This window comes from Apteryx rowi, unplaced genomic scaffold (assembly GCF_003343035.1).
Source record: "Apteryx rowi isolate R43461 unplaced genomic scaffold, aptRow1 scaffold_436, whole genome shotgun sequence".
In the NCBI taxonomy this organism is placed as follows: Eukaryota; Metazoa; Chordata; class Aves; order Apterygiformes; family Apterygidae; genus Apteryx; species Apteryx rowi.
This window is the reverse complement of record NW_020450690.1, coordinates 484,011-497,998: the sequence shown is the minus strand read 5'-3', so window position 1 is coordinate 497,998 and position 13,988 is coordinate 484,011. Positions and strand designations below refer to the sequence as shown.

The 13,988-nt window shown below is 34.6% G+C and overlaps 1 protein-coding gene across 1 annotated transcript in view; it reads left to right on the top strand.

Moving 5' to 3' along the window:
• The window catches only part of GSPT1 (G1 to S phase transition 1), a 30,449-nt gene extending 16,894 nt beyond the window's left edge, over positions 1–13,555 (top strand). The window contains exons 9-17 of the mRNA XM_026076655.1: positions 2,132–2,312; positions 2,646–2,800; positions 4,600–4,740; positions 5,445–5,538; positions 5,893–5,973; positions 7,794–7,967; positions 8,433–8,522; positions 8,827–8,995; positions 9,666–13,555. Coding sequence (XP_025932440.1) covers positions 2,132–2,312; positions 2,646–2,800; positions 4,600–4,740; positions 5,445–5,538; positions 5,893–5,973; positions 7,794–7,967; positions 8,433–8,522; positions 8,827–8,995; positions 9,666–9,718 — 1,138 coding nt within the window. The 3' untranslated portion in view covers positions 9,719–13,555. The remainder of the gene's footprint in view (positions 1–2,131; positions 2,313–2,645; positions 2,801–4,599; positions 4,741–5,444; positions 5,539–5,892; positions 5,974–7,793; positions 7,968–8,432; positions 8,523–8,826; positions 8,996–9,665) is intronic.
• The last annotated feature ends 433 nt before the right edge of the window (positions 13,556–13,988 follow it).

Sequence of the window (13,988 nt, the reverse complement as noted above, 5' to 3'; positions counted from 1 at the left end):
ATATCTTTGTTATCAAAGATTTTGTTAGCCTGTTTCATATGTTGAGAGTCTTGAAATTCGAGTAGTTCTACTCAAAAAAATCATATACCTTAGAGTTGAAATTTCAGTCAGGAATGCATCCTTCCCCCCCAAAAAAACTGCGTGCAAAAGAAACTTTCCATCCAGTTCATCTATCTGACCTTAAACCTAATGTGGTTGTCAACGGCCAACAGGATAAAACATTATTAGGAGGGGACAACAATTGATGTGATATTGTTAACCTCATTCCCTTAGAAAAAACAGACTAATTTCTAACATGTCTTGTTAAAAATTAATCCTTAAAAATTGGCAGCCATCCGATGGCTGGCATGCTCTCTGTGTTGACAACCTATGTTGTTGTTTTGTGATGTTTCTGCTGGTGGTCTGTTTTATTTTCACCTGATGCTTCTTTTTTTAATCAAAGATTTAAAGACAGGGTTTTTTTGTCAGGGAATCAGTTATGGCACCTGCTAGAGTATGCTGAGGACCCATAGTCCAGGGCTTAGTTACTACACAAATAGTAAATGGCTTATCTATTCATCCCCGGAGACAGCTGAAGTAATCCTTATGTAGTCTGTTTCTTCTTTATATAAAGCCTAATTGATGCGTGTGAGATTCTGTAATGGGGATTTTATGAAAGTATATAATCAGAGTAATTTCTGTAGCAAGAGAATAGTATTTTGAAACTTGCTTATTTTGATCACGGGAAAACAAGGGATGGTAAAAAGGCCTGTGGTTATATCTCTGCCTGAAGAATTGTTATCTTTTCTTAAAATAATTTATTTAAGTTGTCTTAATTCATATAATTAATGTATTCTGCCAATCTTCTGCTCTTATCTTTGGGATACTTCTGTCCCCTGACAGTACGCTATGTTAGAGAGATTTTTTTTTAAGTAATAAGCAAAAACACTGAAACCCAGCTGTTGTCAGTATTGTTCTTGCATAGAGTAAAACTAAAGAAATGAAGAACACTTGTTCGTGTTTCTCTAGCAATTTGTTGCAGGCTGGAAAAAAAACTACTAATTGCTTGTAGCCCCACAAATTTATTTTTGTACTCTATTTTTATTCTGAACTCTTGAAATTCCTGTATAACACCAGTATAGGTAAAGACCTATTTTTCATTGTGGAAAAAAAAATCAATAATGTGTTTTAAAACTTAATCTAATGTAGAGTTACAAATGTAATACTGATGAGCAAAAAAATATATATATATATCAAAAAACTTTCCTCCCACCACCCCCAATTATGAGTATGAGTATGGGGCATCATTTTGAGCCTTTTTTTTTCGTATCTGGAAAACCAGCTCGGATGCATTTTTTTCTCTTAGTACTCCTACAAAGATTGTGAGGTGTCCTTTTACATATAGTAAATATTGGTTTCCTTTTTGTAAGGGAAATAATATTATACAAAGAGATACAAGCAGTTTCCAAAATACTCCTTTGTCAACTTAAGAATAATGTTATTCTTCTACTTAATCTGATTCTACTTCTCTTGCTGACATAGAATTTGGGCACCAAACTAGTGCTGTCATTTAAAATATTAGTGTATCTGAACTATTGAGAATCACAACAAACATTCAGTTGTGTCAAGTGACCTGGTCTATGGATTTGGAAGGTCAGGGTGTTGTGGGTGTGAAACAAATTTGAAACAAAAGTGAATTTATTTGACCGTGCTCTGTCAATTGTATTTAAAGGTGTAGGAGAGAACATATATGAAAGACTGAACAAGATTATATTTTCCAAATAGTGCTTAGGGACAATGGATACTCGAAAGTAGGCCAAAAAATAAAAAAACTGCTCACACTATCTTTGTTGCTTTACAGGTAGTCTCAATTTCATAGCTAACTTTTTTTAAGGAGAATTTAGTAATTGAAAATGGGTGTTTGGAATCACACCCTTTTAGCTACAGGTGAAGAATAGCTATCACGGGGCAATAAAGCATAACTTTAAGAAGTCAGTATCGGTCTTGGAAATGCTTAAGTTCAGTAATGCTGATGTAGTTAAAACTGCTGAGCAGGAAAGAGATATTTTTATGAGAACTAAATCTTCAGACTTAAATTTAGTAAAAATTAATACAGAACCAGAATATTTGGGTTGTTGGATTTTTTTTGTAGGTACCTCTCATGGGCCTTAGACACAAACCAAGAAGAACGAGACAAAGGTAAAACAGTAGAAGTGGGCCGTGCCTATTTTGAAACTGAGAAGAAACACTTCACTATTCTAGATGCTCCTGGACATAAGAGCTTTGTTCCAAATATGATTGGTGGGGCTTCTCAGGCTGATCTTGCCGTGCTGGTAAGAACAAATCAGATTTTCTCTCTCTCTCTTTCCCTCTCCCCCTCTCCCTCCCTTGCCTCTTTTTTTCAAATCTTACAAAGTCTGGCAAGCAGAGTGGTTTTGGAGTTACTGTTAACAGCTTGATAAAATTGCTCACAGTTGTCATGTGATTTTTATATATGTCAATGCAGAAACTGATGGGTAGTATTGAGGTTATGCCAGTGTATTTTCCAAACTTTGTACCAATCTTGACTACCCAAAGTTAGTTATTGAATAAGGCTGTACTGTTCATTATCTGTTCTTGTATTGAGAGAATCATAGAACTTTTTTTATATGTGTGTTTTTAATTAGGTTATTTCTGCAAGAAAAGGAGAGTTTGAAACTGGATTTGAAAAAGGTGGACAAACAAGAGAACATGCCATGTTAGCAAAAACAGCAGGTGTAAAACATTTAATAGTTCTTATTAATAAAATGGATGATCCAACCGTAAACTGGAGTAATGAACGGTGAGTTTAATATTAAAAAAAACTTCATCAAGTGATATTGAACTAAAGTAAGACTAAGCCAAAGTAACTGTATGCCAAAGTCTTATTTCTGATGAAAGAATAGTGAGCTAAGGACAGAGGTTATCAAAATTGCAGGAGAAACAGAAGTATAGTTTCTAGGACAATGCATCTTGACTAAGCTTTTAGTTCTGCCTTGCTTTAAAACACTGACTGCCAAAGGACATAGTGTTTCTCTGCTTGGCTGCGTGCAGCCATATCTAACAAATCCATACATTCTAACGTAGCTTAATTGTTGACTTGGAAACTTTAAATGTACTGAAACTGAAAGGAAGTGACTCTGTTGTCAGCAGTTTTGTTTGCCAAATTCTTGATCACTTGGCCATGTTCCTGCTAAGCTCCTAGCTTAGGTTTGGTGAGAATAGCATTATCTTGCTCACCTTATATGTGTCTACCCTGTATTATTTACAGTTGTTCTCTCATGATAAGCTGAAATGAATAAGCAAATAATATATTAAGTGATTCTTGATTGCGTTTGGGTGGGGGGGGTAAGAGTCTTGTGCTGATACAGGCCTGGTAAAAATAACTAGAAAAATAAAAATATATTTTGAAGTACAGATAACTAGAATAATAAGAATGGAGCTTTTCTTTTTCTGTCTTCACACTCAAATGTTGCTTAAGGGTTTTAACTTTGCCAGGTGTCAGAACTCATGTCTTGATGTCTTGTTTAGCTTCTCTCACATCTTTCTTCTCCTCCCTGTAAGCTGGATGCTAAAAAGCACACCTCAGTCCTTCCCTGGAAATATTTGTGTAGTGAAGGGATATAGTTTTTCTTTCTACAGTAATTATAAGAGATTTCTGTTTAAGTGGAGAATATTCTGTATATGTACAGTGTATGAATATTGTCATAGTATGCATATATTCTGTCTTTAATTATCCCCAAAGTGACCTGTAGCTGCAGAATGTTCATGTGCCTCAGCCTGGGGCAGGGAGCAGAGATGCGATAAAAAAGGAAATAGGTCAGCACTTAGGCCTCAGTGGACAGAGAGATATTGGTCTTCATTTGTTAGACACTGTTCTGGAGAGAATCTACCTCAATAGGTTTGTGCCATTCTTAAATCAGATTGTAGCCCCAAACTGCAGATGTGGTATGAATGCATAGTCATCTTGATTATCAAGATATATGGTCCTCTGCCAAATCCATGGTGACTTCTCCCTCACAGAGAACTTGCTGCGTTGTCAAGAATCATGAAAGATTTTGAGGAAAGCTATGAGAGATTGTGCAACCTTAAAACATCAGCCTGGTTTCCTAAGAGAGTAAGGCATGCCCAATTATGCTGTCTTGGTCCAGCCCTAACCTTCCCCAAAATTTTGAATGTTGTCAAATTCAGTTGCAACTGGCTGAGGGGGAAAAGTCTAATAAAAATATAGTTAAGTTTTATGAAATTGTCCAGAAGACTGAAAGAGACCAAGCCATCACTAAAGTGGAAGCGAGACCTAAGTAGTTGTCTGCTTGGTTTGTCCTGCTATCTTGGCCTGTATCTCTAGCCTAAAAGCAGCTATAGCACATGCTGTTTCTTATCCAGCCTAGTAATTGGCGTACATGGGGAAAAAATGATGATGCTTTACAGAGCAGAGGAATGAGGGGAATCGACAATATTAAGTTGTGCCGAAAGACTGGGGAGAAGACTCAAATAGGCCACCAGACTTATTAAATAATTTTTTTTATTATTATTTAAACACAGTGTTATGTCATACTGGAATAATTTAAACCTATCTTGATCCATTTGTTATTTTTATAGATATGAGGAATGTAAAGAAAAACTGGTGCCATTTTTGAAGAAAGTTGGCTTCAATCCCAAAAAAGATATTCATTTCATGCCCTGCTCAGGATTGACTGGAGCAAACCTTAAAGAACAGTCAGAATTCTGTCCTTGGTATATGTATGTATCTTAAATTCAACAACTTGGATAATAGTTATATTTCAATAAAAGTCAGCGCTATAGTGAAGCTAGGAAGAAGTACAGCTTGGTGTATTGTAGCTGTGTTCAAGAATTATTGACTAAGGTACTTGATTAAATATGACCAGGACAACAGGAAGACAGAACTCTGTAATCAGCCAAATAAAAGCATTTAGTAACTGCAGAAGATGAAAGTTATCAGACTCCATAAAAGTATTAGCAGTATTCATGAATTTTTGGCTTGTGAGATTGAATGCCAGCACTTGAATTTTCCAGTGATGCTGCATTGGCTGTGTTGGGAGGAAGAATAATTGTTTGATGTGAAGTGTTTGCTCGAAGCCATATTATAATGAGCTACAAGCCATGTCTCCACTCGTATTTTCCAATACGGTTCATGGGAGTTAAAACATTAATGAAAATCATGTTTGGAACTACCTTATGGTTTGGCACTTTCAAAACACATTAAGCATATCTAGCAAGACTTTTAAAAGGGATAGTGATTTTGTGTGAATTATGCCTATGTCATGGGCATAAAAGCTACATATGCTTTCTGGGTACTACCATGTTAGCTAAGGGAACATGGATGCTAATGATGGGGTATTAAGTTAGATTTAACTGTATTTATCCATTCTTAGTAACTAGAAGGGTGCTCACATAACTGAAATGAATGCCTTTTGCTGTTTTAGTGGATTACCATTTATTCCATACCTGGATAATTTGCCAAACTTCAACCGTTCAGTTGATGGACCAATCAGGCTGCCAATTGTGGATAAGTATAAGGTACAAATCAAAATAATAGGATTCAAAGGATAAATGAACTGTTTTCAAAAAGCAGTAAATGGACTATATTTCATTACGTTTTTAGAGGATATCTTTTTTTTTCCTTTGATACGGTGGGCAGGTGTCATTTACGTTTTTGAACTGTGGAATGGGGGAGGAAGTAAACCACTTTGGCATTATATGAGACTCTTAATATCTGTAATCTGTCATGAGAACAGCTTCCAAAACATTAAGTGTAGCAGTGCTAAATAACTTCATAGAGTTAAATGACCATATTTAGAATTAAATAGTAAATAGAGCAGACTCTTTAGAAAAATGTTTTTAACTTTTATGTAATAAATTATTTTTGTGAAGGATATGGGCACTGTGGTCCTTGGAAAGCTGGAATCGGGCTCTATTTGCAAAGGACAACAGCTTGTGATGATGCCAAACAAGGTATGGTAACGTTTACATATTTTAAAAGTATGACTATACTAGAAAACAGCTTGATTCTTAAAGAAATTACTCTAAATCAAAAAATTTCAATAGCTCAGTCAAGCAGAACTGTACTTTCATGTTTTACATGGGTGATGTTTCTGGGTGTGTGTATATACATACATACGTGTGTGTGTATATATATATATACACATGCATACACGCACATACAGAGATATCCATCTAGCTCTGTATGTATGGGTTACTTCCTTAGCATTCAGAATTCGAGTTGCATCTCCTTACTAAACTCAATTGCTGGGCTATCAGTCATGACAGTTTGTTTGAACTATGTTTTGCTTTGGATTTGTACAGTTGGCCCTAAAACCTTTTTGTGCTGCTGTGGGTTAGTATTCAAATATCAAAACTCCCCCCCCCCCCCAAAAAAAAAAGGAAATAGGAAAAATTAAAAGGATACAGACAGTACAATGTGTTACAATGAAAGACCGAAAGCCGTAAAGCTTGCTCTAGTTAATGAATAGTTTGTTTGTGCAGGTAGGCAGCTGTTCCATGATGAAAGATTACTACTGTCACTATTCAGAATCATTATGCTGTCCTGAAGGATGTGAAAATGTAACATAGTGTAAGAGAGAGGCAGCAGCTAAGAATAGTGTTCTCAACAAATGGTGGTATCTGTTTCCATTAGTTTCTTACAAAAAATAATTTGGAAAATTTGATCATTCTTACCTATTTATTTTATCTCGATTTAAGCTGAGACACTCTTTCCACTTCTGTACACTGAAATAGTTTGCTAGAAAATGTCTCAATACTCATGTGCGATTACTTTATTGCTTACTGAAAACTGTTATTTCTTAAATAAGATAATTGATTAGATTGACTTCCATGTCACCTTTCTCGAGAGTTGCTGCACCTTAAAGCTGAATGTAGAGGGTCTGAGATTATACTTTTCAGTTTTTAAGGTAACTTAAACTGTAGCTTTCTATAAAACTGTTTGATATGCATCTGATGCCCATGTTATTTTTGGGTTGACTGGGAGAATAACCTTAACCAAACTGTTATATTGTAGAATTTCTATTTAGTAATTCTTCAGCACTTTTGATTACACACATTTTTTAATTAATTGCTTTGGCAGTTAATAAGGAGGGAACTAAAACTTCAGGAAGTCAGAACAATAACCCTCTTTCTGAAATTACCCCTCTTTAACTTCTCTGCTATTCCAATTTTTATTTCCTGGTGATATCTAGTAGTGAGTAAGGATACAAAACCAGAAGAGAGTATATAGGAACATCAAGAAAATTCCTTTCCACTGTTTGTGTGGGGAGCAGTCATTAGATATATATCTGGTATTTTTTATCATCTTCTCCAGGAAAACCTGTAGAACTTGGAATTTCTAGGATTTCCTAGATGGCATTAATATTCAGACTGTAATATTTTGAATGTAGTGAGCCTGTGTAACAATGTGGTTTGCATTCTCCTTAGTGGATAATATGCATGTATTCTCTCATCTCTTTATAAATTTTAAAGTGACTTCACTTTCAGACATAGTGGATAAGTTTTAAATTTGCTCTCCATTGAACATATGTTATAGAATTATATGAATTCAAATCTGTTGAATAAATATGCTATGTTATATTTTAGTAACCGGAAAAATGGGAAGTTCTGTTACATCGTTCAAATGCTTTACATGTTGTGAAGCTTGTAGAACTGAGTATAATGGATTCAAACTATAATGGATTTATGTATTGAAATCATGTTCCATTAAAGTGATTTTGTTAGAGACTAAAATATTCATGTTAGAAAACTGCACTTTTGTTTTCTTTAAGCACAACGTGGAAGTTCTTGGAATCCTTTCTGATGATGTAGAAACTGATTCAGTAGCCCCAGGTGAAAATCTAAAGATCCGACTGAAGGGAATTGAAGAGGAAGAGATCCTTCCAGGATTTATACTCTGTGATCCCAACAACCTGTGTCATTCTGGACGTACATTTGATGCCCAGGTAGAATAACTAACATTTAATTGCTATATAAGTGGGTAAAGAGTACTAAAATATTTTACCTGTGTTCAACAAATCTAAATTTCAGTAGTTTTAAGCTTTAGTTCAGATTTTTGACTCACTATCATATCTCTAAATTGACCATAATATACATACTTGCGACTCTGGTGTCAGAAATCTGAGTTCTAAAAATATCAATCACTTGTCCCGAATGTAACCTCTGCATTAAGTTTTAGACACTTATAATCTTGAAAGCAAGGTCTTTTCTGGCCAATTCTTCCATTTAATACTTAATATTATAAACAGTTAAGTCACTTCTGAATTTTATTTTTTTCACCAAAATTGGTTAAATGTGGGTATATTGTTCAACTATACATTTTAATATAGAACTGTGTTTGGTTATTCTCTGATCTGTAATAATGAAATGAGGAAGAAATACGCTTATATTTATTTTTGATTGTTTTGCAGATAGTGATAATTGAGCACAAATCCATTATCTGCCCAGGTTATAATGCTGTGCTGCACATCCACACCTGTATTGAAGAAGTTGAGATAACAGTAAGCATCTCTTAACTGGGGATATGAATAATCTGAATATAGACAATACACTTCCTGGGGGCAGGAGGTCTTTCGGTACATATGTAGAGCAACTAACAAATCCAGCCTTGGTTGGAATCTTTGGCACACAACCAAAATGGCAGTAAGAAATAACGATCAATTCTCTTAGGCAGTAAATCTTGAAGTTCTTTTTTGTACTTTTAAATGTTTTTTTTCTTAGACCACTCATCAGTTTCTTTTAGAAAGGAAGAAAAAATATATATATATTTTAGCACTCACAGATATTCATTATTTTCTTATGCAGGCCTTAATCTGCTTGGTAGACAAAAAAACAGGAGAAAAAAGTAAGACACGGCCCCGTTTCGTAAAACAAGATCAAGTATGCATTGCCCGTTTAAGGACAGCAGGAACCATCTGCCTTGAGACATTCAAAGATTTCCCTCAGATGGGGCGCTTTACCTTAAGAGATGAGGGTAAGAGTGCTTGGTCAATAATTATTAATTTATCTGCTGCAAAAATACATTTATTTGAAATAGAAAATCTTGCATGGAAATGAGGTATTAAAAATGCTGGTATCTAGTGGGAAACTGTTATATAAATAACTGCATAAGGAAATCTAAGCAAAATGCTGTCATTGTACATTGTAATTTTTTGCTAGTAACAAAGAATGTGTTTTAGAGGAATAATGTACAGAAGTATGCACTGTGAAACAAAAGGCTGAACTGGAAAAATTTATGTCAGTGAAATTAGGGGGGTGTTGTATGTTGGGCTTTAACTCGTGCTTACCCTGGTAAAAACTCTTAAGGATTTTTGGGACATGTTTAAAATAAGTTACATTTAAAAACTGCAGAAACAGGAGTTGTAATTCCCTTATATACCAATGATTAAATGGTATGTCTATATAGGATAAAGTAGCTTCTGTTGCTTAAAAAAAAAAAAAAGTATTAGTGTTATTTTTAATATTTTATTGTACTTTTAAAAATGCACTGATGCTTTGGCAATACAGAGAATAAATTGCTGTATTGTATAAATTCTAATATTCTGGAGAGCCCGTATTCTGGGGGGAAGCTTTCACACTCTTTAGAGGTATATACATTCTTTTCAACAATATATCTAACTCTAGTATTTGTCTCCTTGGTTTAGGCAAGACCATTGCAATTGGAAAAGTTCTGAAACTGGTTCCAGAGAAGGACTAAGCATTTTTCTCAATGACCCCCGCACAATACTGTGAGGAAAATCGACTCTGCAAAAGCCTACTTCACACCGCCTTCTTATTTTCTGCCCATTGATAAACTTCTCCCCATATTTTGCAAAGACAAATTTCACAGCAAAGGTCCACATTATGTCAGCTTTCTCATATTGAGAGCTCTGCTATGCCACTGTTGAATTTCCCCCAAAAGAATTTTTTTTTTCTCCCAAATTCTGCTTCCTTGGAAAGATTCGGCAATAGCTTTGTAAGTGATGTGGACATAATTGCCTATAATTATGAAAATTTAAAGGATTTTTAATGTTTAATTTCCCCCAGCATATATTAAGACATCTTTTTTCCAGGCAGATCATTCAGAGTGTGCGAGTGTGTGTGCACATGTTACAAAGACAACTACCATGTTAATAAACTATTCAATTTGAAATCTTTTTCGGTATTTGAATTACTTTTGAATAATGTTTTTTATCTGGATGTAACACAGTTGCATTAGCTTTTTAACTTTCCAGTAACCTAGATATTTGGTTACTCGGACTTTTCTAAACTCCTCAGCCTCCCCACACACACAGTTTTAAATGAGGCAATTAGGCACTCAACCAAGTTTGTATTACAGGAATTAGTTTTGCCCCTTCCCTTTGAATGCATTCTTAAAATTAAAAACATTCATGCAAATGTGGCACCTTCATTAGCTTTACATTTGTTAATAACTACAGCAAATTTAGGTTGACTTAACATGTTTACTAGACACAGTAAGTCAGTTTTGAAGGCTAGAACTACATATTGTGTCTTTATAAAATACAGCGTTATTGAATTCTTAACTGCAGAAAATGCTAACAACGAGTAAATCAGTGAAACTTGCAAAAATAAGAGAATTTGTGGCAATCGTGCCTATTAGTATTTATAAGAGCTACATTTTTGTGGGAGAACTGGGCCAATTAAAAAGTGCCAGTTATATAAGTTACTCAGTTCACCCTGTCTTTAATTTAGAGGGCTGGATAATCCTTGCTGTTTTAAAGATCAGTCTGAACTGAGAGGGAGAAAGACTATTTAAATCCCTAAGAGTTTGCACATACTGAAATATGGGAGGGTCAGAATCAAGCACAGTCTGTAAATTTTTGCATATCAAAGCAATGTAAGCTTGTGAGGACCAGTGATGTGTTCTGGAGAAATTAAAAGCAAAACTGGTTCAAAATAAAGCTTACTCAGTACAACTTGAAGGAGCTGCATAACGAAACCCTAGTTAGCTGCACTTTGAAAGTACAATTGCTATCCTGATTCTAACAATTAGGATGAAGGCTAACTGATTTTTCATTTTCCAGAGTATTACTAGTAATTATTAAAAGGAATCTTCCGAGCTTCTTCAGAATGTCTTAAACTAAACATTTTCAGTTGTACAATTGTGGTGAGCCCATCTCCTCCCCCAAAAGTTTACAGTCTAGTGACTGTATCTGAATTCACAGAACTCAAAACTGAAACAGATTTACCTTTTTGGGGTTGTTTTGGGGTTTTGTTTGTTTCTTTGTAACTGTGGAACTCCCATTCATTTCACTTACAGCTACATTGTATGGACAGAAGAAGTTATTGTCCTTCAGTTTCATATGACTACACTTGTAGCTACCGTAATGCATGGAATTTAAATAAATTTTATTATGTCTGCAAATCTCTGGGCTTTTATTTTTCTGGTAAATCAGAGTTTTAAAGTAACTTTTTTTCTACCAAGTGAACAAAACCCACAACTCCTTGGATTTTAAGCTAATGAAGAAATCAAAAGCCAAGGAAATTTACTGTGTTATTCTTGTTCTGGATTGATTTAAGATTTCCACCTATCAGTGTGCTCTCTTGAAGTCAGCTCATGGATTTTAAATTCTCCAAGACCATCACTGGAGAATTTTTACAGTTCCTAAAATTCCTAAATTGTTCAAACTTTTAAAACTTTTCCTAAGCATTGCAATACATCTCACAACTACATGATGCTCAAGTGGAATTTTCCCTTTAGAGCAAACTTAATGAGGAATTCTAAAATTTTGTTATTTTGGGGCTGGATGGAATGTATTCATTGCAAAACTGAAAAAATCATCTGGTGGGTTGAAATGCTAGTACACAAAGTCTTAGCATCTCCATAACTCATCCCATCTAGTGTTTTTGATTACCATTTCCATGAATCAAATTAACATCACCTTGTCTATAAAGGGAAGCTTAAATAAAATTTTAATCTACAATTTACGATTCAAGATACTAAGCAATATGAGATTTTTTCATTAGGGTATAAAATATTTGCATTATATAACATTTAAACATGCTGATATGGAAATATAAAGTATAAGTCTACACTAATTGGCTGCATTTTAGCTATAAGAGCTAAAAAATACATTATATTTGAATAATCCTCAGATTGCATTTCAACTTTTTTTATTACATCTCCATTCTACATTTTATAGTCCCATTTTTAGTGCTACTGAATACAGCTGAATTTAGATCAAAGAGAAAAAAAATCTGTGGCTTTGTTTGAAATAAATAGTATTTGCTGATTCATTGATGTAATAAACTTTTTTAAATGATCATTTTGAGTACTTATTTCCTATTGTGAAAATGTGGTACACTGCATTGAAGATGTAGGAGCTGTGCAGCCACAACAATTTAAAACAGGAAAAAAAAAAAAAAGGAAATGGAAGTTGGATTGAAGCTACAGGCACCCCAGGAGCACTGCCAGTATAGCTATACTAGCACATGATACTGGCAGAGTATTCCTGAAGTGGATGTAACTTACACCAGCAAAACTGAAGTGTTGTTTTTTTTTTTTTTTTTTAGTGGAAAAGAGGGGATTGAAGTTTTTCTCCAGTATGATTGCATTTACAGCAGCTTTTGTATGCAGTGCAGTACTGATCTGGATCATGCCTATTTTCCCTGACTGTTGGCCAAAGTTTGTAGTGTAGATATGGCTTAAGTGCATAGCCATGATGTAACTTATAAAAACATAAACTAAAATGATAAAAATTAAGATCTTGTATGTTCTTGAAATAAAAGCCTTGATATATGTAACAATAATTAAATGTAAAATAATCTGAATGAATGTGCAGCAGTACTGATTATTTTGCAACAAGAAAATAATTATTTTACTTCTTGTAACTTGCAGAAACAAGCACGCTAAATGAAGAAATGGGTATGCCAATTAGTTGACTAACTTTGCCATCAACTTGAATCTACTTGAAACCACACCATGTACTTTGATCATGTTTGCAGACAATTGGAAACTAGCATACGTTTGTACGCTATGATGGCACCAGCTAGCTTCCTGATGCACTTGTTTTGGTAGTAAATTGTATTCTTAACAGCAAGCTATTAGGATGGTGTCTTAGTGTTGTAAGAAAAACGGCTGTTTTAAAGAGGTTTATCCACAGGGATATCTGCTGGTAATGAATTTTATGCCCCTCCACAGATTTTTTTCAGTGGCATAAAGGCCCAGCGAAGATTGCTCAATGAAGAACCTCTGTTTTAAACTACTTTTGACACCAGTCCAAATATTAAATACTATGTTAATTATGAGAAATGTGAGGGTTTTTTAATAAGTGTTTATTATTATTACATAAGAAAAAAGATTGTTTCAATTGTCCCAAGTACTTGATTCTGTATTACTCTGGCTTTTTGATTCCTAATGCAGACTGTTTAAATGATGATGTCAAAGCAGATGAAATGTACTCCAGACAAGACTGTTTTCTTCCTGAACTGGTACTTAAAGGCTCTTACTTGTTCTGCTGTTTTTGTATACCCTATAGAGCATTTGGTAAAGAAAAATATACCAACAAAACTGGAGTTACTACTGAAGATCTTACATTGTGAACCTGTTTCTTTGTGTATATTTTAGTGCACTATAAACCTGCCAAAATGGTTTTTTTTTCCTCTGAAGAAATGCTAGAAAGGAGTCTAGTCTAAATATAAAATGGAAATTTATGCTAACAAACCCAGAATCTGTTGTGTGTATGTTTAACTTTTTATAATACAAACTCTTTCATTGGCTTTCCTTCACAAAAAGGTTCAGTTTCCAACATAAGTTGGATTTTTCTACCTTTACCCTCAGCTATCTACACATACACCAAAAACAGTCCACGTATTTCTAAGAGCAATGAGAGAGATGAGGGTCTAACTACTGGGGAAAAAATTTACTTGAGACTGTTTTCCTGTCATTTTGTTAGTGCCACAAGCCTGCAGAGCTGTTGATAGGCAAAAGATGACAATAGGAAAATTTTGCAGCTTGTGTCACCAGG